General features: G+C 42.5%; 1 protein-coding gene across 1 annotated transcript in view; it reads left to right on the top strand.

Moving 5' to 3' along the window:
- Nucleotides 1-13280: 13280 nt before the first annotated feature.
- Nucleotides 13281-22916, top strand: part of MMP11 (matrix metallopeptidase 11) — a 56032-nt gene continuing 46396 nt past the window's right edge. Inside the window, exon 1 of the mRNA XM_040420241.1 lies at nt 13281-13396. Within this exon, the coding sequence (XP_040276175.1) occupies nt 13307-13396 (90 nt within the window). The 5' untranslated portion in view covers nt 13281-13306. The remainder of the gene's footprint in view (nt 13397-22916) is intronic.

A 22916-nucleotide genomic window follows, 5' to 3' on the forward strand; every position in this document is an offset into this window, starting at 1 on the left:
GGGTCAAATATTATATGCAACGAATGTTATCAGTCATGTTGCCCAGACATGAGTAAAGACATGACATGAGGAACGCATGGTGATGTTATCAGCTCACCACAGCTGAAAATAGGAACTGGGCATGGACTCAAACATATCCAATACAACAGCAAAGAGTAACCCCTATGAATACAGCCAGTCCGCTGTTGTAACTCAAGACGTTCCAGTAAACTGTTCAGCATCATTCTATCAGTATAGCCAAAGGCCATCCAGACCTGCACTAACCCACAGACTTTCGTCAGAAGTAGTTTCAACCAAGACAAAATTCTTTGTTGTTTTATTAGACTAATTTCATTCTATTCAGATGGGGTCCTGTGTACAAACAGGCACCTTTACTGGAGAATTTATGGAGCTGACTCAGCCGCTTTGGAGAGATCTTTAGCCTCAGAGTTGGTGGCTCTACTATGTAATGAATTTACACTAACCAATTACAGTGTCTACCTACAGTGGAAAGTATATACTCAGCATTTTATAAATATATATAAAAAAAACAACAACTGTTCAGCATATAGTGGGTAGGGAAGTCATATGACATTGTTGTGAACTACAACATCCTAATGCGCAGGTGCATGCTGCCATGGCTAGAAACACGAAGAAAAAAAATGTAAGTGTGGGCTTAGCATGCATGTTGGTACCTGCATTCCCTGGATTTAATGGAGGCCATTATGGCACCAGAAATGGTAAAAGGCAGAGTGGACCCAGCATGCATGTGTAACCTGCACTCCCTGAATTTTGTGGTGGCCAGTATGGCGCATACCAGGTAGTATTTAGTGTTAGGTTCCCTTCTTATAGAGATCGCCTTGACGTTTGGCAGACGGGCCCAAATAATTTTGTACAAAAAGTATTTGCCAAGAATCTCAAATGTACAAAATATCCGTAGCATTAGCACCAGAATGTTTTCTATAACTATGGCATTATTGTATGTTATTTGGTTTGCAGAGTGCTGTTGCATTGTTGTGAACTACACACAACCACAGACTGTATGGGCTTTGTAGGACTGGGCTTCTTAATATATAAGGCTAGTTGCACACTAGCGTCAGAGATCCGGCAGGCTGTTCCTGGAGGAAGATCAGGAGCATGTTCTGTGATAAATCTGACCTTTGGCCATTTCTGTCACTGTTTTGTCCAATCTGTGATTTTATTCTTAAAAGGCTGATCAAAGTCTATTATGATTTCAGCATGATACATTTTTATGTATAATAATCACCGGTCAGCACTGCGGTTCTAGTGGTAGCATGGTGGTGCACGTGTCCAAGGGCTGGCGTCCCGGATAACAGTCATGAAGAAAGGACCGGCACTCACATGAAGTAGCTTTTAAGATGCTTGATTTATTTGTCACATACCAGTGACGCGTTTCGTACTGCAGTCTGATGGAGGCACGCTCTGTGCCGAAACGCGTCACTGATATGTGAGGAATAAATCAAGTATCTTAAAAGCTACTTCATGTGAGTGCCGGTCCTTTCTTCATTACATTTTTTATGTAGTCTTCAGACATACGGTACTGTTTTAGGCTATTTTCACACTCGCGTTTTGGGCGGATCCGTCATGTATCTGCAAAAACGGATCCATTACAATAATACAACTGCATGCATCCGTCCTGAACGGATCCGTTTGTATTATCTGTAACATAGCTCAGTTTTCTATTGTGCCAGATTGTGTCAGAGAAAACGGATCCGTCCCCATTGACTTACATTGTGTGCCAGGGCGGATCCATTTGGCTCAGTTTCGTCAAGCGGACAGTAAAATGCTGCAGGCAGCGTTTTGATGTCCACCTCCAGAACGGAATGGAGACTGATCGGAGGTAAACTGATGCATTCTGAGCGGATCATTTTCCATTCAGAATGCATTAGGGCAAAACTGATCCGTTTTGGACCGCTTGAGAGAGCCCATGACGGATCTCACAAACGGAAAGCCAAAACGCGAGTGTGAAAGTAGCGTTATACAGTGTTCCTAACATTATGGAATACATTTTAGACATATCTTTGCACCAGAATGTGTTTCTCTAATTATAGGTAGAAGTCTGCCTATATGATCATTCTTATCTGATGCAACAGTTGAGAATGCTATAATCGTAAATTATGGACAAAAAAGACTGGTGATTTCAGTGTTGGCACCTTTCTGTGTATCTGATATCAGAATCTGAGAACTCTAGTCGATATTAGATTCTTAATGCAAGAAAAAAACCAAGGTGAACTTTCTTCTTTCTCAGTGATCAGTTTAACAGTATAATTTAATTATTATGGTATGTAAGTGGCAATCTGGCACCTACTTGGTGCAAAACACGGATCCGCAAAATACATACAGTTGTGTGTATATACCCTTGAACTGTATTTTAAAATCTACAGAGCAGATCTACCAAGTAAGAAGATGGAGCATAAACTTTGTAATATGCATATGTACGGTGCCTTTAAAAAGTATTCATACCCCTTGAACTTTTCCACTTTATTTCTTTACGTTACACCCAAAAACTAAAATGTATTTTATTGGGATTTTATGTGATAGACCAACACAAAGTAGCAAGTATGTGTGAGGTAAAAAGAAAATGAGAAAAAAAAAATCTGAAAAGTGCGGCGTGCATTTGTATTCAGTCACCCCTAGAAGGTATTGACTCTGTTTGCTGCAATTACAGCTGCAAGTATTTTGGGGTATTTCTCTACCAGATCTTTGCACATCTAGAGACTGAAAATGTTGCCCATTCTTCTTTGCAAAATAGCTCAAGCTCAGTCACATTGGATGGAGGAGGTCTGTGAACAGCAATTTTCAAGTCTTGCCACAGATTCTCAATGGGATTTACAGTAGGTTTTGACATTGACTGGGACATTCTAACACATGACTATACTTTGATCTATGTTTAGGGTCGTTGTCCTGCTGGAAGTCTCAAGTCTTTTGCAGCCTCTACCAGGTGGTCCTCTAGAATTCCCCTGTACCTAGTTCCATCTATCTTCCCATCAACTCTGACCAGCATCCCTGTCCCTGATGAATAAAAGCATCCCCACAGCACGATGCTGCCACCACCATGTTTCACGTTGGGGATGGTGTGTTCACGGTTATGTGTAGGGTTAGTTTTATGCCACACATAGCATTTTGCATTTAGGTCAAAAAGTTCAACTTTGGTCTCATCTGAGCAGAGCACCTTCTTCCACATGTTTTTTTGTGTTTCCTAAATGGCATGTGGCAAACGAGACTTATGTTTTGCTTTCAAAAATGGCTTTCTTCTTGCCACTATTCCATAAAGGCCAGATCTGTGGACTACACGACTAATAGTTGTCCTGTGGACAGACTCTCCCACCTAAGCTGTGGATCTCTGCAGCTCCTCCAGAGTGACAATGGGCCTCTTGGCTGCTTCTCTAATTAGTGCTCTCATTGCCTGGCCTGTCAGTTTAGGTGGACAGCCATGTATTGGTAGGTTTGCAGTTGTGCCATACTCCTTCCATTTATGGATTGAGCAGTGCTCCATGAGATGTTCAGAGCTTGGCATATTTTTATATACCTTACCCCTTCTTTATACTCCCCACAACTTTATCCCTGACCTGTCTGGTGTGTTCCTTGATTTTCGTGATGCTGAACACTAATTTTCTCTAACAAACCTCAGAGACTTTCACAGAACAGCTGTAGTTATAATGAGAATAAATTCTGCACAGGTGGACTTTATTTACCAATTTGGTGACTTCTGAAAGCAATTAGTCACACTGGATCTTATTTAGAGGTATCAGAATACAGGGGATTGAATACAAATGCACGCCACACTATTTAGATTATTATTTATTAAAACTTTTGAAAACCGTACAGTGCCTTGCAAAAGAATTCACCCCCCTTGACTTTTTTCACATTTTGGTGCCTCACAACCTGGAATTAACATGGATTGTTTGAGGATTTGCATAATTTTATTTATTGTGAAGCAAACAACAAATAGGACAAAATAACAGAAAAAGTCAAAGTGCATAACTATTCACCCCCCTAAAGTCAATACTTTGTAGAGCCACCTTTTGCGGCAATCACAGCTCCAAGTCGCTTTGGATAAGTCTCTATGAGCTTGCCACATCTTACCACTGGGATTTTTGCCCATTCCTCCTTGCAAAACTGCTCCAGCTCCTTCAAGTTGGATGGTTTGCGCTTGTGAACAGCAATCTTTAAGTCTGACCACAGATTTTCTATTGGATTGAGAGCTGGGCTTTGACTAGGCCATTCTAACACATTTACATGTTTCCCCTTAAACCACTCAAGTGTTGCTTTAGCAGTGTGTTTGGCGTCATTGTCCTGCTGGAAGGTGAACCTCCATCCTAGCCTCAAATCACGCACAGAGTGGTACAGGTTTTGCTCAAGAATATCCCTGTATTTAGCACCATCCATCTTTCCCTCAACTCTGACCAGTTTCCCAGTCCCGGCTGCTGAAAAACATCCCCACAGTGAAACATGGTGGTGGCAGCATCATGCTGTGGGGATGGTGTTCTTTGGGTGATGTGATGTGTTGGGTTTGCGCCAGACATAGCGTTTTCTTTGATGGCCGAAAAGTTAAATTTTAGTCTCATCAGACCAGAGCACCTTCCTCCATACATTTTGGGAGTCTCCCACATGCCTTTTTCGCAAACTCACAACGTGCCTTTTTGTTTTTAGCTGAAAGTAATGGCTTTCTTCTGGCCACTCTGCCCAACTCTATGGAGCGTACGGATTATTGTCGTCCTATGTACAGATACTCCAGTCTCTGCTCTGGAACTCTGCAGCTCCTCCAGGGTTACCTTAGGTCTCTGTGCTGCCTCTCTGATTAATGCCCTCCTTGCCCAGTCCGTGAGTTTTGGTGGGTGGCCATCTCTTGGCAGGTTTTCTGTTGTGCCATGTTCTTTCTATTTGGTTATTATAGATTTGATGGTGCTCCTGGGGATCATCAAAGATTTGGATATTTTTTTATAACCTAACCCTGACTTATACTTCTCAACAACATTGTCATTTTCTTGTTTGGAGAGTTCCTTGGTCTTTATGGCAGTGTTTGGTTAGCGATGCCTCTTGCTTAGGTGTTGCAGCCTCTGGGGCCTTTCAAAAAGGTGTGTATATGTAATGACAGATCATGTGACACCTAGATTGCACACAGGTGGACATCATTTCACTAATTATGTGACTTCTGAAGGTAATTGGTTGCACCAGAGTTTTTTATGGGCATGTGCATAAGCACATGCCAATTTTCTGTTTTCTATTTCTAAACAATAGTTTTATTTATATATTTTTCTCATTTCACTTCACCAACTTAGACTATTGTGTTCTGATCCATCACATAAAATTCAGATTCTCAAAACATTGAACTTAAGGCTGTAATGTGACAAAATACGAAAAAAGTCAAGGGGGTGAATACTTTTGCAAGGCACTGTATATCATTTTCTTCTCACTTCACACATACTTGCTACTTTGTGTTGGTCTATCACATAAAATCCTAATAAAATACATTTAAGGGCTCATGCACACGACCGTATGTATTTTGCGGTCCGTAAATAACGGATCCGCAAAAAATACAGATGACGTCCGTGTGCGTTCCTTATTTTGCGGAACAGAGCAGCTGGCCCCTAATAGACAGTACTATCCTTGTCGGTAATGCAGACAATAATAGGACATGTTCTATTTTTTTGCGGAACGGAAATACGGACATACGCAAACAGAATGCACACGGAGTAACTTCCGTTTTTTTTTGTGGAACCATTGAAATTAATGGAACGGACACGGAAAGAAAATACGTTCGTGTGCATGAGCCCTAAGTTTGTGAATGTAACGTGAAAAAATGTGGAAGCTCAAGGGGGTATGAATACTTTTTCAAGGCACTGTAGTTTTGCTATAGGAAGTGGCTACAAACGAGAGGATGTAAGGCCGTGTTCACTGGCACCAACAATTCTGCTGTAACTTGTAGATTTTGCACGAGATTTGACTGCTCTCAAATATGTGCAGAATTTTTTTCTGGCGTCTATCCTTGATGGTAGTTGTAAAGACAACTCTTTTAAAATTTATATATATACAGTTGCAAGAAAAAGTATGTGAACCCTTTGAAATGATATGGATTTCAGCACAAATTGGTCATAAAATGTGATTTGATCTTCATCTAAGTCACAACTATAGACAATCACAGTCTGCTTAAACTAATAACACACAAATAATTAAATTTTATCATGTTTTTATTTAACACACCATGTAAACATTCACAGTGCAGGTGGAAAAAGTATGTGAACCCCTAGACTAATGACATCTCCAAGAGCTAATTGGATTGAGGTGTCAGCCAACTGGAGTTTAATCAATGAGATGAGATTGGAGGTGTTGGTTACAGCTGCCCTGCCCTATAAAAAACACACACCAGTTCTGGGTTTGCTTTTCACAAGAAGCATTGCCTGATGTGAATGATGCCTCGCACAAATGAGCTCTCAGAAGACCTACGATTAATAATTGTTACTTGCATAAAGCTGGAAAGGGTTATAAAAGTATCTCCAAAAGCCTTGCTGTTCATCATTCCACGGTAAGACAAATTGTCTATAAATGGAGAAAGATCAGCACTGCTGCTACTCTCCCTAGGAGTGGCTGTCCTGTAAAGATGACTGCAAGAGCACAGCGCAGACTGCTCAATGAGGTGAAGAAGAATCCTAGTGTCAGCTAAAGACTTACAAAAGTCTCTGGCATATTCTAACATCCCTGTTAGAGAATCTACGATACGTAAAACACTAAACAAGAATGGATTTCATGGGAGGATACCACAGAGGAAGCCACTGCTGTCCAAAAAAAACATTGCTGCACGTTTAAAGTTTGCACAAGAACACCCGGATGTTCCACAGCAGTACTGGCAAAATATTCTGTGGACAGATGAAACCAGTTGAGTTGTTTGGAAGAAACACACAACACTATGTGTGGAGAAAAAGAGGCACAGCACACCAACATCAAAACCTCATCCCAACTGTGAAGTATAGTGGTGGGGGCATCATGGTTTGGGGCTGCTTTGCTGCGTCAGGGCCTGAACGGATTGCTATCATCGAAGGAAAAATGAATTTCCAAGTTTATCAAGACATTTTGCAGGAGAACTTAAGGCCATCGGTCCACCAGCTGAAGCTCAACAGAAGATGGGTGTTGCAACAGTACAACGACCCAAAGCATAGAAGTAAATCAACCACAGAATGGCTTAAACAGAAGAAAATACGCCTTCTGGATTGGCCCAGTCAGAGTCCTGACCTCAACCCGATTGAGATGCTGTGGCATGACCTCAAGAAAGCGATTCACACCAGACATCCCAAGAATATTGCTGAACTGAAACAGTTCTGTAAAGAGGAATGGTCAAGAATTACTCCTGACCGTTGTGCACGTCTGATCTGCAACTACAGGAAACGTTTGGTTGAAGTTATTGCTGCCAAAGGAGGTTCAACCAGTTATTAAATCCAAGGGTTCACATACTTTTTCCACCTGCACTGTGAATGTTTTCATGGTGTGTTCAATAAAAACATGGTAACATTTAATTCTTTGTGTGTTATTAGTTTAAGCAGACTGTGATTGTCTATTGTTGTGACTTAGATGAAGATCAGATCACATTTTATGACCAATTTATGCAGAAATCCATATCATTCCAAAGGGTTCACATACTTTTTCTTGCAACTGTATATATATATATTTTTAATTAAAATAGGCGGTAGACCTGTTTAATTCAGGAATAATGAATGAATAAAATAAATAAAGCAGCTTGCCTGTTCCATCAGTTCACTCGCTCATAGAATGCATTGACAAAAGCTTTTCTCAAGCCTAATATATCAATTTGTTAATGATCTAAGAGAACAAAATTAAATGTCTAATCATTACTACCTTTTTATCATTTAAACAACATATCAGGCCCTCTTTAAACTGCAGATTATAGAGGTTTTCTGGGAACAATCTTAAAAAAAGAGGTAGGCAGAAACTGTTAAAAATCAAAAAATCAAAAAGATTACTTCTTTCCACCGATTACCGGCTGCTGCTGATCCAACTCCGCTCTTGTCCTAGCTGTCCTCTACTTCCCTTTCTTGGCTTGAAAAATGCCCACTCAGACTGGAAAACCCCTTTGAATATTGTGCAGTACATATTGGCTACTTATTAACGTCTCTAATAGGTACAACCTCTCTTCTAATGGCCAATTTATAACAACATTCACCAAGAATAAGCAGAAGTCCCTATAACCACATAGGGGTGTATCCAAAGATAGTGGTTGAGAGTGCTTAAAACCACACCAAAACTACATCTGAAAAACTACACACAGGTTTGCTGCAGTTTTTTGACATGGTAATTGGCTTTTACAGTTGAGCATGTGAAACATTTTACATCTACTAGTGGTTTCTTTTTTTTGGGGGGGGGGGGATTCTTTTTCGATTAATAAAAAAAATTCAATAGTTTACTGCCTAAAAAAGATTGCACATGAAGTTTGACCTAATTATGGATTCTGTGCATGTATGCAGTTTTATGCTGCTGAGAGTGGCAGCCTGTATTCTGCTGAAGGATGTGATGGGCAGAAATGTTTTATTCCATGCAGCCCTCTATGCTTCTTGTAATGCTCCTACTAATTCTAAAAAGAACGTTAGGGAATTTCTGTTTAAGCAATATCCTGTTGTGTTAGCTTAGGTTTAGTGAAGATGAAAATGTTTTCGGGACATCTGTTTGTGATGGATGTATTTATGTTATAGTGAAACCCACGTGTCCGGAGAATGACACACACATAGACCTGCACATAGGCATGGTGGTCTGTAAACACGTGCACAAGCAGGTGTCAGGTGAATGGACACCTGGTGTTTGAATCTGCACTATGTTTTCTTTCAGGCCGGATTCTTTTTATGGACCTCAAAAGGATAAGTTTTAGTCTTTCTCCTTCAGGAACATGTATCAGTCTGAATGAATTCCTACAGCTAGGTGTGAGTCTGTTTGTTTGTACATAGGATGCAGCTGAGTGTCTGCAGTGATGGATGAACCTTCTGAACTTCTGTTAGGCTACTTTCACACTCGCGTTTTGGCTTTCCGTTTGTGAGATCCATCATGGGCTCTCACAAGCGGTCCAAAACGGATCAGTTTTGCCCTAATGCATTCTGAATGGAAAAGGATCCGCTCAGAATGCATCAGTTTGCCTCCGATCAGTCTCCATTCCGCTCTGGAGGCGGACACCAAAACGCTGCCTGCTTGACTAAACTGAGCCAAACTGATCCTGTAAGTCAATGGGGACGGATCCGTTTTCTCTGACACAATCTGGCACAATAGAAAAGGGATCCGTCTCCCATTGACTTTCAATGGAGTTCTTGACTGATCCGTCTTGGCTATGTTACAGATATTACAAACGGATCCGTTCATGACAGATGCATGCGGTTGTATTATTGTAACAGATCCGTTTTTGCAGATCCATGACGGATCCGCCCAAAACGCGTAAGATGCATGATCTTAAATCGGACCCGTCACCTCTTCTGACATGCCCATTTTAGTAAATAACTATTCCATGTGTTAGTTCTGGAGGATTTATTCTTATGACTCTGTGTTGGGCATTCCTCTCTTGTTCCTGCTAGAAAAGGGCATGCTCAACCTGCAACATGACGGATCCGCCCAAAACGCGAGTGTGAAAGTAGCCTTACCTGTGAGGATATATTCACACACAGCAGATTTGTTGCGGCGGAAAATGAAATCTCTACATCACACTGGATTTCTGCAAACCCCTTCAGATGAATGGGACAATCGCAGAACTTTCACGAATAAATCCAAGGGTTCCCATACACAGGGAGATTTTTTTGCACCTGCTTTTTTCTGTAAAACACCAGCAGCAGATTTTAGCCAGTAGGGTGGCGAAACGCGCGTTGGGGCATAAGCATCACTTTTGCCTCGGGTACTTCGCTCATCGTGGGTAATTAACAATATTTCTCAACAGTTTTATTGTGTTATTTACAGCAATGGTTGTGTGGTTTGTGGGTTTACCATTGGGCCATAATATAGGATCTGGCAACTGGATATTTGTCTGACAGACCACTGGTTGCCCCAAACCACCTGCATGCAGTTGTATTTTCTCTGTATGTTCATTGACATATTATATATATTTTTGCACTAGTGTTTATTGCAGCTCCCTTTTTATACACACGTTGACATGCGGACCCTTTGATCTATTTTGTGCCATTTTTTGACTGGACATGGTTCCGGCCTGATATTGGTCTCCATTCATTGTGTGTATATTTCAGTTGTACCATCAACTATTATCCTTTTGCACGGTCATAGTGTTTCGCATTCACACTGTGCATTGGGGGAGCGATCTATACATGTTTTACCCGGGGATATTTTACATCATTATTATATTCAGCTAAGTACCTGTGCGATTCCCTCTATCAGGGGTATCAGGAGTGAGGAGATCTAGTTATCTCCTTCCCCTTTTTTCTTCTCTTTTCACCTTGTCCATACATTTTTTGTAGTAATAAAGATTTATGATATATTACATGAGAATATTTTGGTATTATTCATGGGGGCTATTGGGTTGGTTCGGGTAGGCGTTGCATATTGTATGTCCAGGCCCCTCTGTTATTTACATTGATTTATCTGAGGTACATGTCGGTTCTAGTATTCTTATCTCAGACATTGATGGCATATTGCTAGGAAGTGAGGGAGAGTGCACCACGCAAGCGCGGCCGCCCTTCATTCTTTGCTATGGGAGTTCCAAAAGTCAATGGAGAGGTGGCCGTGCATGTGCGGTGCACACCAGGCAAAATGTGTGTGTAGGGACCCTAAAAAAGGCTAGGGCTGAGGTGCAGCTCTTTCCTGGTGTAAAATAATCTTCATGTAAAAATAATCGGGAATAGATTAATTGTACATTATTATATTACTCAATTTTGAAATATCACACAACATTCGGAGTACAAGGTATAGCTGCTGCTTTGGCAGAGATCCGTGCCTACTGGCCTTGGTGTTATGTATCTAGTCCTGCTCTCAGGACAGGATATTGGGTAGCGTTCAACTTTATGGCAAGAGCAGTTAAGTTGGTCATTCATGGCTCCAAATTTGCAGCTTCAAGGGAAATCTTGCAACTGTATGATGCTTCCTTTTTCTCACAGTGCCTGCTGGAAGAAAAGAGGAAAGATTCTGGCTGCCTGCAGCCCCTGTTAGGTGGATATGGATATCTACAGTTATTATTGGTGTCAATGAATTTATGCCATTGTAAATTATAGCTCAAAACTGGCTTATGTGCAAAAAGAAGCCAAGGCAGCACTCAAGTATCCGTGTCACAAACAGTGGGTGATTTATTAACCCATGTGATAGCAGCAACGTTTCAGCTCGCTCCATGGAGCCTTTATCAAGCCATAATCAAAACTGGCTTAATGAGATTTTCTGGCACATAGACTGCCAGAAGACGTGCTAAATTTATTAAGGGGCGTGAGCCTCTTAATAAATTTGGTGCATTTTAATCCAGCATACTTACAGTGGCGTCGGAGATGCCAGTCTTAGTAAATCTGCTCAAATCTGACAGTCCTCTCCTAGTGGCAGTTCCAACCAAATGCTATATGTGTAACTACATGCCGTTCAGCTAGGGGCCAACTCTCACCACAGGCTCCATAGCACTCAGGTATGCTGGTATTATCATATTACACTGGACATGGTAATCTTAGTCTGTGTGATAATTCTAAGTTATGGGCGTGCTGTATACAGCACAGTCCATTTGTTGCGAAAATGTCTGCTACTGAAATTCAGTTCTGTTCATCTGAATGGGCTTGATTACTTCTGTAATATAAATGGAACAGCTGCCTATATTTCTGCTGTGTGAATACACACTAAAAGGACTGCTTGCTGCTTGACTTTGCAGCATTTCCATATCCCCCACTTATTTCAATGAGGCACCCCTCCAACATACTCAGGTTCTGTGGGGGAAGGGGATGTCTAAATAATAATTCACAGTGTTCCATAGTAAAATAAGATGGGGGCCCCCACCACCTAGTGGAAGAAAATTAAAACAGCAGCATAAGCAGCAATAATTATAAGCATGTATAATAGCACCACATATCAGAAAACCCACATTATAGCAAAATAAGGCTACTTTCACATCTGCGTCTTTACTGAATCCATCATGGATCAGCAAAAAACGCTTCCGTTAGGGTAATACAACCAACTGCATCCGTTATGAATGGATCCGGTTGTATTATCTCTAAAATAGCCATGACGGATCCGTCGCTAAAACCGTTGTAAGTCAATGGATGCCGGATCCGTTTCCTTTTGTGCTCCGTATACCATGATACACTTTTGTGTGCATCATGGGAAGGCAATATTCTGGTGCACTCCATTTTGTTTATTTCCGTTTTGTCCCCATTGACAATGGACGGGGACAAAACTGAAGCGTTTTCCTCCAGTATTAAGATCCTATGACGGGTCTCAATACCGGAAAGGAAAAGCGCAGATGTGATGGTAGCCTTAGACGCCATGCTGTTATTCCCCACAAAAAGCTACAATGTTCTTGCACCTGATTGTGCCCCCTAACTGGGCTATAGTTATGCCCATGGATCTAAACATGATAGTCAGTCCATGGAAAGCCCTGACGATAAATCTATGTCTTGTTACACGCCGTACTTCTTGTATTTCCCTATGCTAACTTTCAAACTACTGGTTGGGAGAAGTTACTTGTTGGAATAAAGAGTCCATAATGACAAGAGGTGATTTCCTCCTGTGGCCAACCCGTTTTATAAATATACAATTGGACGTCCTGTATATATTCTGTAGCTGTTAAGTAAATCCATAAATATTCTTGGTGTTGATGGCAAATTCAGTGGGGTCCGCTGTCCAATATCTAGTGGGTATCTTGATAGTTCCTGAAATTCCATCAAAGATTTCTGTGCTTCCTTTGTGTTATTAAGTATGTGGAGCCCCCACGTTACAGGAACACATCACAGTGTAAACTTTCAGTAAGTCTTTAAGACTTCTTTCTTCATTTATTTTTTTTGTTTATTGGAAGGAGATTATGCATCTCCCTCCCTCCTCTCCAAATGAACCCCTCTCCTTAGTCAACCCCTCTGTCTCCCTCTCCTTCCCAAACATTTAGCACGTGATGCTGTTCAGATGTGTCACTTCAGGCCATAAAAGTGAAGAGAGAGAACAAAAGGCACAGAGGAGTATAAATCCCCAGCAGGGATTCTCTGCTCACTGACACAGGCACCAGGCAGCTCCTCCACACACAGAGGAGAGAACCAGCCAAAGAAGAAAAGAAAGACAAAGAAAGGACAAAGGGTCTGCTGCACATACAGAAGCACTACCTCCAGCAGACCACCTGTGCCCTACCCGGAGGATGCATCTCCTCATTATCCTACCTGCCCTGTGCCTACTAGGGGCACAAACAGCAACTTTACCTCAGAGGAACCACAAGCAGAAAAGCCAGGTGAGCTACAGATCTAGAAGTTACTTTCTGCACTTTTATGTCCTTCAGTCTTTATTCCCTGATGTGCTCAGTATGGGAGCGAATGCATTGGCACAATTCACGTCTGTAGGATGAGTTAATCCTTGGTGCTATGTGCTGAGACAGCAGTTTATTTGCATGAGTTGTCTCCTTGCCCTTGTACTTTTTGTTCTAGATTATCTTGGTATAGTAGGCATTCTCACATATCCAAATCTATCCAGAAATATTATGTCAGCACTGTCTCGGGCATCTGTTGCACTTCATGTTTGTACTGGCAGATTCTCCTGAATGGATGGTATGGGGGATTAGTAGTTGGCAGAGCTGTACCTTTCCTGAAAATGCCCTGCAATAGCTGCAGCATTTACCACGCCACCCATAGTACAGTCCGACACCCTATGAAGGTGGCGATAGGTGCCAATGCTGGTGTGCCAAGGGTGCTCCGTAGTGCAACTTTAATTATAGAAAGGTGTACGCCTGTCCTGCACATGTTTCCACCTGGGAAGAATGTGCTGCAGGCCTTTAGCAGTTCAAGGGAGAGGATTTTCTGATTGGGTGAGTGTGACAGCCACAGGATGACTCTGGCAGACCCTGTTTGTATAAGGGACGTCGGGTTTCTGTGCTGTCAGCTGCCTGGGATTTGGAATCTGCAGGCTGGCGGTTTTTATATATCAGGGTAAAGCACATTTATGTAATGACGGCTTGTAGCACGTACAGAAAGTAGTATTTCAGCTGTACATCTTTATGCCACTATATAACTTGGCCATGTGATGAATGTTGTCACCAAGCCGGTTGACTTGTATAATGTATCAGCCCATACTTTAAAGAATATGAAAGATTATTCGAAGCTTACACAGCAGGAGTCGGAGCATTTAATATTGCATACCGCCATTACATTACATGTGGTAGTGTGTGCCAAGGTTCTAGAACAAAGGACGGCACCTTGATGCCTATGAAGTCCAGTAAGCAGAGAAGTAGCCGTGGGAGGAGACACAACACCAGCCTGATGGAATGGGCTGGACCAATTGCCAGGACAAAGAGAATAGTCCTCTGCTAAAGTGCGGTATAGCGGTACCCAGGACTGCTGTGTCACCGCCTGCAAGTCCTTGACATTTCTGTCACTGCCTAGAAAGTAGAACACCAGTTGGCAATGTGGTGCCGGCAAGAGGAGCCAAAGCAGAACTTGGCCAGATGGATTCTGCTTCTTGTTCAGAGTTATTTCCGATCTTTTGAAATGTTTATCCCCTGTATAAACAGGATCTAAAAACATTGCACAAATTGAACGCTCAGTGCCGAGGATTAGAAAGGCGAGGGTGACGGCGAGAGGACAAAGTTATGTTAAAGGGCACAGCTCTAATATAAAAAAAAAATGGCTGCAAACAAAGCTAGAAGATTTTAATGACTTTGTGGTCTGCTGGAATAACTGAGTATTGTCAGATAGAGGTATGCAAGAGTGAATGGTATTGTAGTTAAATTGTCAGAAAATTCACAGAAAAAGCAGACACAAACCCTTGTAGGGCTAGAATGTATTGATACCTTTCACTAAGCTATCTGTTACATCATTCTGGAGAAAGTGAACTTTAATCTATATGCAAATGAGCAGTTAAGTGCACTGTGGGCAGGTCCAATTTACTGATTGCACCCTTGCTCCTCTTTCTTCCTCTGCCTGCCCCTCCCTCTCCTTCTTTCCTGCACAGTCATCTCCCTGGCTCTGTCAACCTGACCACCCATATACATGGATGCTCAGCTTGGCCGAGCATGCATGTGTTTCTCAATGGGGAAAGTGGAATAAGCATCTTCCAGGCATTAGCTCTACCAGGAGGTTATCTCCTGTAAGAACAAAGAATCAGGTCCCTGCCGGGCAGATTATTGGGAACGAACGCTCTTTCCCGACCATCTGTCCATCTAAATGTGCAGCTGATCTCAACAGATGAACGAGTGAAACGCTCATTCATCAGGTGATCCTGTCATTCATGCAGGTATGTCAATCATCATTTCTGGACAGCAGATTGTGCGGTCTAAGCATCAATCTGTTGTTCAGAAACAGTGATTCTGTATGGGGACAAGGGATCGCTATAGCAATCCCTCGTCCTTATACTGTGAAGGAGAGGTAAATGCAGCGGTCTCCTTCACTCAACGAGCAGCCGACTGTCAGAAAAGAACGCTTCCTTCCTGACAATCGGCTGTAACATCGGGACGTGTAAACCCGCTTCTAGTTTGATCTATTGTCGCGCCTGCATGTATTTGTCTGTGAGGTAGTATTACTGATAGTGGCAGGGGCCGAGACTCTGTTTATTATTCCTATTATGTTGTTTAGAGTGTTTAAAGGGCACTCTTAAAGGGGTCATCCAGTTCCCATATTGATGACTAGAGATGAGCGAATTTCATATTTTGAAATTCGTTTGCGCTTCGTTTAGTGGTGAAAGCAGAATTGCATTATGGATTCCGTTACCACGGACCATAACGCAATTCCATGATGGAATGCATAACGGAATGCCTTCAGAGACATTCCGTTATTCATGCCGTCATAATAGAAGTCTATGGCCTGCATAACGGATTTGTCCCATTTCCGTTATGCAGGGGAGTCCTCGGAATCCATAACACAATTCTACTTTTACCACAGAACGAAGCGCAAACGAATTTCATAACATGAAATTCACTTATCCCTTTTGTGGACCTATGTTTGCCGTCAGCATTGCTGTGGCGAGCAGGTGTGATTACAACTCCTCCGCCCCTTTCATCTGAATGGGAAGGAGCAGTTGTACTTACACACTGTAAATACACCTGCTCGGCTCTGCATTGTTGACAGAGTGCACCTGAACAGTGAAGAGAAACCAGCACTCTAACGAGCACCGCGTTCTCTTCATACAGCTGTGGGGGTGTCGGGAGTTGCACCCCTCCTGATCTGATATTGATGACCTATCCCAAGAATAGGGGTAATCCTCACTATATTAGGGATAGGATAACAGTATGAGGTCTCTGGTGTTCTCATGATAGGCCTAGATAGAAAGGCCACAGAAGAGCAGTGTACTTATCAATGTCACTCATCTCCTCCCCTCTCTGGTCGGAGTGAATGGTCTGATGTAGAAAGTCAAGCGAGGCTGTTTGCTGTGCTAAAAGTCCAAACAAAGGAAGAGGTTCAAGAGCTAGGATGGAAGGTAGATTACATGTAGTGACTTCCAAAAATTATATCCAGAAAATTATGCACCCTTCTATTGTAAAAAAAAAAAAGAAAAACATGGAATATTCATATATAGGCTGTTGATATGTGATTAAAAAAATGATGGTAGAGTCCCTTTAAAGAGCAGTTTCTTGGTTATATCTATACAAATGAAGGCATATCTGGGCAAAGTATGACACTATTTAGACACTATTTTCACTATGTGGGCGCCATTATACTGTAGGCACATAGAGAAAAAAAGAGACAATGCAACAGCACCCTGCATCACAGATAAAGTACAATAATGCCATAGTCATAAAAAATATTCAAGTGCTAATGCTACGCTTATTTATAAAGTGAGATGCTTGGCAAATGCATTTTGTACAAAACTATCTGAGCCCATCTGCCGAACGTCAAGGCGATCTCTGTAAGACGGGTCCTAACACTAAATACCTATTATGCGCCATAATGGCCGCCATAAAGTTCAGGAAGTGTTGGATCCACATGCATGCTGGGTCCACTCTGCATTTTACCATTTTTGGTGCCATAATGGCCTCCATTACTTACATGACTAACCCGCTGTTTATTTGCATTATACAGTAGGCACAGTATGGCACCATGTGAGTGCAGCGACCAGGCCACAGGGGACAGTGAGTGTTACGATGGTGTGCCCAATGGGGGTAGTAGTTGTACTCACGTTTAGCAGAGCTTCCCTGGGCCGGTGTGCAGTGAAGGGGAAGACAGCACTAAATCCTCCGGGGCACTCTCTATTGCAGGGAACACCAGCCAGATGGAAGTTGAGGTGCCCTTGATGGTAATGGGTATTTAAGGTGCTTTGGTGGCTGGGCCCCTGTGTTGTTCGTGACGCCAGCATCGTAAGGTGCAAATGTTGAGAGTAGTAGAAAGGATGAGGAGTCAGTTGTATAAAATAGTTGAACGTTTACTGAATCAAATGTCTGAGGGCAGTTGGTACAGTTCATTTACACATCAAAGGTAATAATCCAGATGTTGGTTGAACTGAAATTCCTTAATACAGGTCTGGCAATTGTCAGTTAAGGAGTTATCTTAATACTTTGGCTTTAACAGGCAGAATTACTAATCTTTCTTAAGTAGTTTTGCACTAAGTCCACTTTCTAGCACTCAAGTACTGAATATGATGGTTTACTACTTATGTTGAGCAACCCAATAAGGGCGTTCTCCCTCGTGGCAGGCATCAATCTTCTGCTACATTATTTTATGCAGGATGCTCTCCTGAAATATTCAGGTTCACTATGTCCCGGAAGGCATTTAGTTAAAAAGAATAATTCTGCGCACTAATCATCCAGTTGTGTCCAGGTACCTTTAAGTTCCTTCTGGTCACTGGTGCTTGTGAAGTCCCTTGGCTAGACTCTGCTCTAATCTTCACTAGAGTTTCTCCATATTCGTACATTGACTTACTTGTCTGTGCTAGGCTGCTGTGACTACTTGGTCTGTTATCTCCAGGATTGATCAGGGCCCAGAGGAAAGACAGGCAGCTACATCTTGGACTGAGCCTGCTCTGCTCCTCCATAGACTTCCTTCTCCTCTCTCTGACTCTCAACTACTTCATTCCATGCAGTTCCTTTATATTGCTATACAGTATCCATAATGCCATGTAGTTCCTATATATACCCATCCGTATGTATGATGTCATGCAAATGACTTCATTTACATATAAGAATCTCCTCTACTATATTGAGATGAGCGATGTTTACTGCCATTGCTTGTTCTCATGCTGATTCATTGTTTCTGTGAAGCAGACCCATTCTATGTAGCTCACTGTCCTGGTCCATCAGACTTGCATTCATTATGCCATCAAAACGCAATTCTTCACAGAAGCCTATATCAAATTACTTTATCTACAAGTACAACCATAGCCCATGATCCATAGACAACTTGACCTATCAGCTAGGTCCACTTCTGCTGACTACATCTGCTGCTTCAGCGAGTCAATAAACATCAAAGAAATATAAAGAATTCACCTAAGTAAATTAAAGAGTAAAGAAATGTAGAGAGTAGGTGTTTGTGACTTTTTATAAGAGAAGTTTATTGGTCTATAAGATGGTAATCCAAGCAATATCTCCAGGGATATATCCATATGCATGTGACAGCAGAGGTGTAACTTGAAGCTTCTGGACTTAATGCAAAATTGGTATATAATATTGGAGTCGTGTTATGTGATACAAGGGCATTTAGGCCTCTCTCTGGAACCAGGGCTGTGACTGCTACCTCTGTACCCCATGTGTGACAGGAAACACATAAAAGGTTTAGTTTTGAGTGGCCAAATGTCTACACCATGTAATGCCTTTTCTACTCTTTGGTGGCGCTGCAGAGGAATTAAGTTTCTGCTGACAGGTTTCCTTATAGATTACAGCTGATCACTGGGAGATCCAGCAACGGGATCATCCCCTGATTAGCTTGTCATCAGGGAGCAAAAGGAATTGTTCAAAACAGACACCACCCAACTTATGGGGGTTGTCCAAGTGTTTAATACTGAAGATCTCTCTTCCCAGTACCCCTGCCAATCAGTTTGAAGAGACTGCAGTGCTTCAGTGATTGCTGTGGCCCCTCTCAGCTTACCAAGCACAGCGTCGCCCATTGGATTGCAGCAGTGCTTGGTATTACAACTCAGCCATAATCACTTGAATGGGACTGATCTGCGCCTAGGCCATGTGACGGATGAATTTGACCTCATTGGGCTAAAATGCAGCACTTACGGAGCGCTGTGGCCTCTTCACACATCTGATGGTTGGCAGTGCCACTAGTCTGGACATCATGGACAATTGATTCTTGCAGTAGGAGTTAAAAGATGGAAATCGTTTGATGTTTCTTCCAGAGACCCAAATGTGGCCTTAATTAAAATTATATATTCAGAATAGAACGACTAAAGCAAAAACAATAAAAGAAAAGGTCAAACTAAAACGTCTGGAGGCAAAACTAAAGTTTATTCATCCATGAATCTATTTGTCAAAAGGCAGATGACCTATCTAGACACATCGATTGTCTGTAGATTAAAGGCATGTTTCTTCTGTCATTTGGTTGTTTCAGTTCTGCATCGTCCTCCATTACCCTAACCAGCCCATTGGTCCTTCTCCTTGGCAGAAGTTCTCGATTCTCCATTTCCATTCCTTTTATCTATGTGATGTCCATCTTCTCATCTACAACCTCATGATAATTGTGACTCTTCAGTAAGTCATGTCATGAAATCAGGCCTAATAAAGAAATATAAAAAAAAGTAAAAATCACAAATAGACCCAAATTTACCCTATGACCATGATTAGAGATGAACAAATCTATGAAATTTGGCTCCACCAATGGATGTATTTCCAATTACAGAGCAGTATCTCAATCCTGATCTTATACATAGAAAATACGTCTCCGTAATGGGAAATTTACCTGTAGAGAAGACAATGGAGAAACAACGTTTTTAAGATTCAGTCATCTGTAGTTGTGCTATCAGTGGTGTCCTCAGAGAACAGAAGATTGATAAGAAATGACATGGTGCATCTGTTAGAGCATATTGATGTCATACCTTTTCTGGGGGTACCGAGGGTGATCCCCATCTATCCATTTATACAGGATCATCTTCTCACTCTCCATATACTGTAGATGGTGATTCCAGACGAACTCCACTTCCAGGAACCCAAAGGTCAGATCCATGGTCGTCAGCTCTGCCTCAGCCCTTTCATAAATTGATTTCTCAACTCTGTACTTTATTATTCACTACTTATCCATCCTCCATTTTTTGTCTCCCCCCCCTCCACTTCCTGCTTTCTGTCCTCCGCTATGTGATGTTGCCATGGTCTTCACTAGGAAAGGGGCAATATCCACCTGAAGAAGAAGAAAAATAAATGAGAAAATAAAAATGCAAACATGGAGGAGATACAGAACAGCGAGCAGCATTAGTTTTCGTCTTTCACACCAGTGGAGGGATCTCAGTGTTGACTTGAGATCTTCCTAAATTCTAACAAACTGTCTTTGTTGCCCATAGCAACCAATCACAGTGCAGCTTTCATTTTGTATCCTGCTCTTGAGAAATGAAAGCTACTCTGGGATTGGACAACACAAGCAGCTTTTTACACAGTTTTGTAAATCTGCCCCAATATTTTTTACAAAATACTGCGCTGTACACACAGATAATAGCTGAAATGAAATTCTCACCCCTCCTTACACTTCTCCCCTCCTCGTATTCTTCCTGTTCCCCATTTCCCATACCTCCTTAATTTCTCATCCATGTCTCCTCCGGTTTCTTCTGTATGGATGAATCCGTGCAATATCCAGTCTTGGTAAGACCACACGGAGCTGATGTCCCCCATAGATAGGCCTGTTCGGTATCACAGGGTTTGCACTGGGTGCGGCCGCCGCATTATCAGCATGTCCTATAGAAAAGGGACAATACAATAAATAAATGTGGACACCTATAGAGGTATACAGACAGGATGTACATGATAATCCCGCAGTAATCTGGCTTTAGTCTCTGACCTGACATTCTGAAATATCCGTCTGATACACAGTAAATCTCTGATACAAGAGCTGATACCAAAAAGTACTAGCTGCTTCACCGTTGTCACTTTGTCTGAGGCTCGGGTTCTCCATGCATTCTTTTTAAGATTCTGTACCCATGGCAATGATTGTGATGTCATAAGATTCAGGATGACATCATGTTAAAGGGGAAGCCCTCGCATTTTTCATCTGTGTTGTAGCTCCACCTAAATCTTCCCATTTCCTTATATTATCCTATTGTTGAGACCTCCACAAAAATGAAGCACTCTCCCTGGCACAATAAACCTTCGGTACCCATCCACCATATTTACCCATAGCTTATTATTACGGTGTCTCCTATGCAAAACTGAGTCGAAGGTCCAGAGTTCTTGTAGTGTGCCACAGCACCTTCATTCTTCAGATCAGAGTGGATCCCGCAAAGTTTGATCCCCAATGATACCACATTTATGGTGGACAAACCCCCCCCCCCCCCCCCCCCCCCTCCTCAGCACCATGTTATTAGAGATGGCCCGAACTATCCGACGGCGAACAGTTCCCGGCGAACATAGCTTGTTCGCGTTCGCCTCTGCCGGGCGAACACATGCGATGTTCGGTCCGCCCCCTATACATCATCATTGAGCAAACTTTGACCCTGTACCTCACAGTCAGCAGACACATTCCAGCCAATCAGCAGCATACCCTCCCTCCCAGACCCTCCCACCTCCTGCACAGCATCCATTTTAGATTCATTCTGAAGCTGCAGTCTTAGTGAGAGGAGGGAGACTGTAACTGCTGCTGATTTAATTGGGAAATCGATAGCTAGGCTAGTGAATTCAGTGTCCACTCCAGTCCTGAAAGACTCATCTGATCTCTGCTGTAAGGACAGCGTCCTGACAGCACCCCAAAAAGCCCTTTTTAGGGCTGCAACATTAGTCTGCTTTTTTTTTTTCCTTTATATACATATTGCAGTTGCCTGGCCTGCCTGTGTGTGAGGAGCTGCAGGCCCACAGACTGTAGTGTGCCCACTGCCAGTGCTCACCCCTGTCATTCCGTGTGGCACAGGACTTTGCTTAAAAAAAGGCACTTAATTTTTACACTTTAATCTAAGGTTAGTTGCCTGCCAGTGTGTGTCAGGCTGACTTCCACTGACTGTAGTGTGCCCACTGCCAGTGCCCACCACTCATACCGGCTGGCACAGGACTTTGCATAAAAAAGGCATTTAATTTTTACACTTTAGTGTAATTTCAGCTGCTTGCCTGCTGCTAGTGTGTGTCAGGCCGACTTCAACTGACTGTAGTGTGCCCACTGCCAGTGCCCACCCCTGTCATCCCGTGTGGCACAGGACTTTGCTTAAAAAAAAGGCACTTAATTTTTACACTTTAATCTAAGGTTAGTTGCCTGCCAGTGTGTGTCAGGCTGACTTCCACTGACTGTAGTGTGCCCACTGCCAGTGCCCACCACTCATACCGGCTGGCACAGGACTTTGCATAAAAAAGGCATTTAATTTTTACACTTTAGTGTAATTTCAGCTGCTTGCCTGCTGCTAGTGTGTGTCAGGCCGACTTCAACTGACTGTAGTGTGCCCACTGCCAGTGCCCACCCCTGTCATCCCGTGTGGCACAGGACTTTGCTTAAAAAAAAGGCACTTCATTTTTACACTTTAATCTAAGGTTAGTTGCCTGCCAGTGTGTGTCAGGCCGACTTCAACTGACTGTAGTGTGCCCACTGCCAGTGCCCACCCCTGTCATCCCGAGTGGCACAGGACTTTGCTTAAAAAATAGGCACTTAATTTTTACACTTTAATCTAAGGTTAGTTGCCTGCCAGTGTGTGTCAGGCTGACTTCC

This window comes from Bufo bufo, chromosome 2 (genome assembly GCF_905171765.1).
Source record: "Bufo bufo chromosome 2, aBufBuf1.1, whole genome shotgun sequence".
NCBI lineage: Eukaryota > Metazoa > Chordata > Amphibia > Anura > Bufonidae > Bufo > Bufo bufo.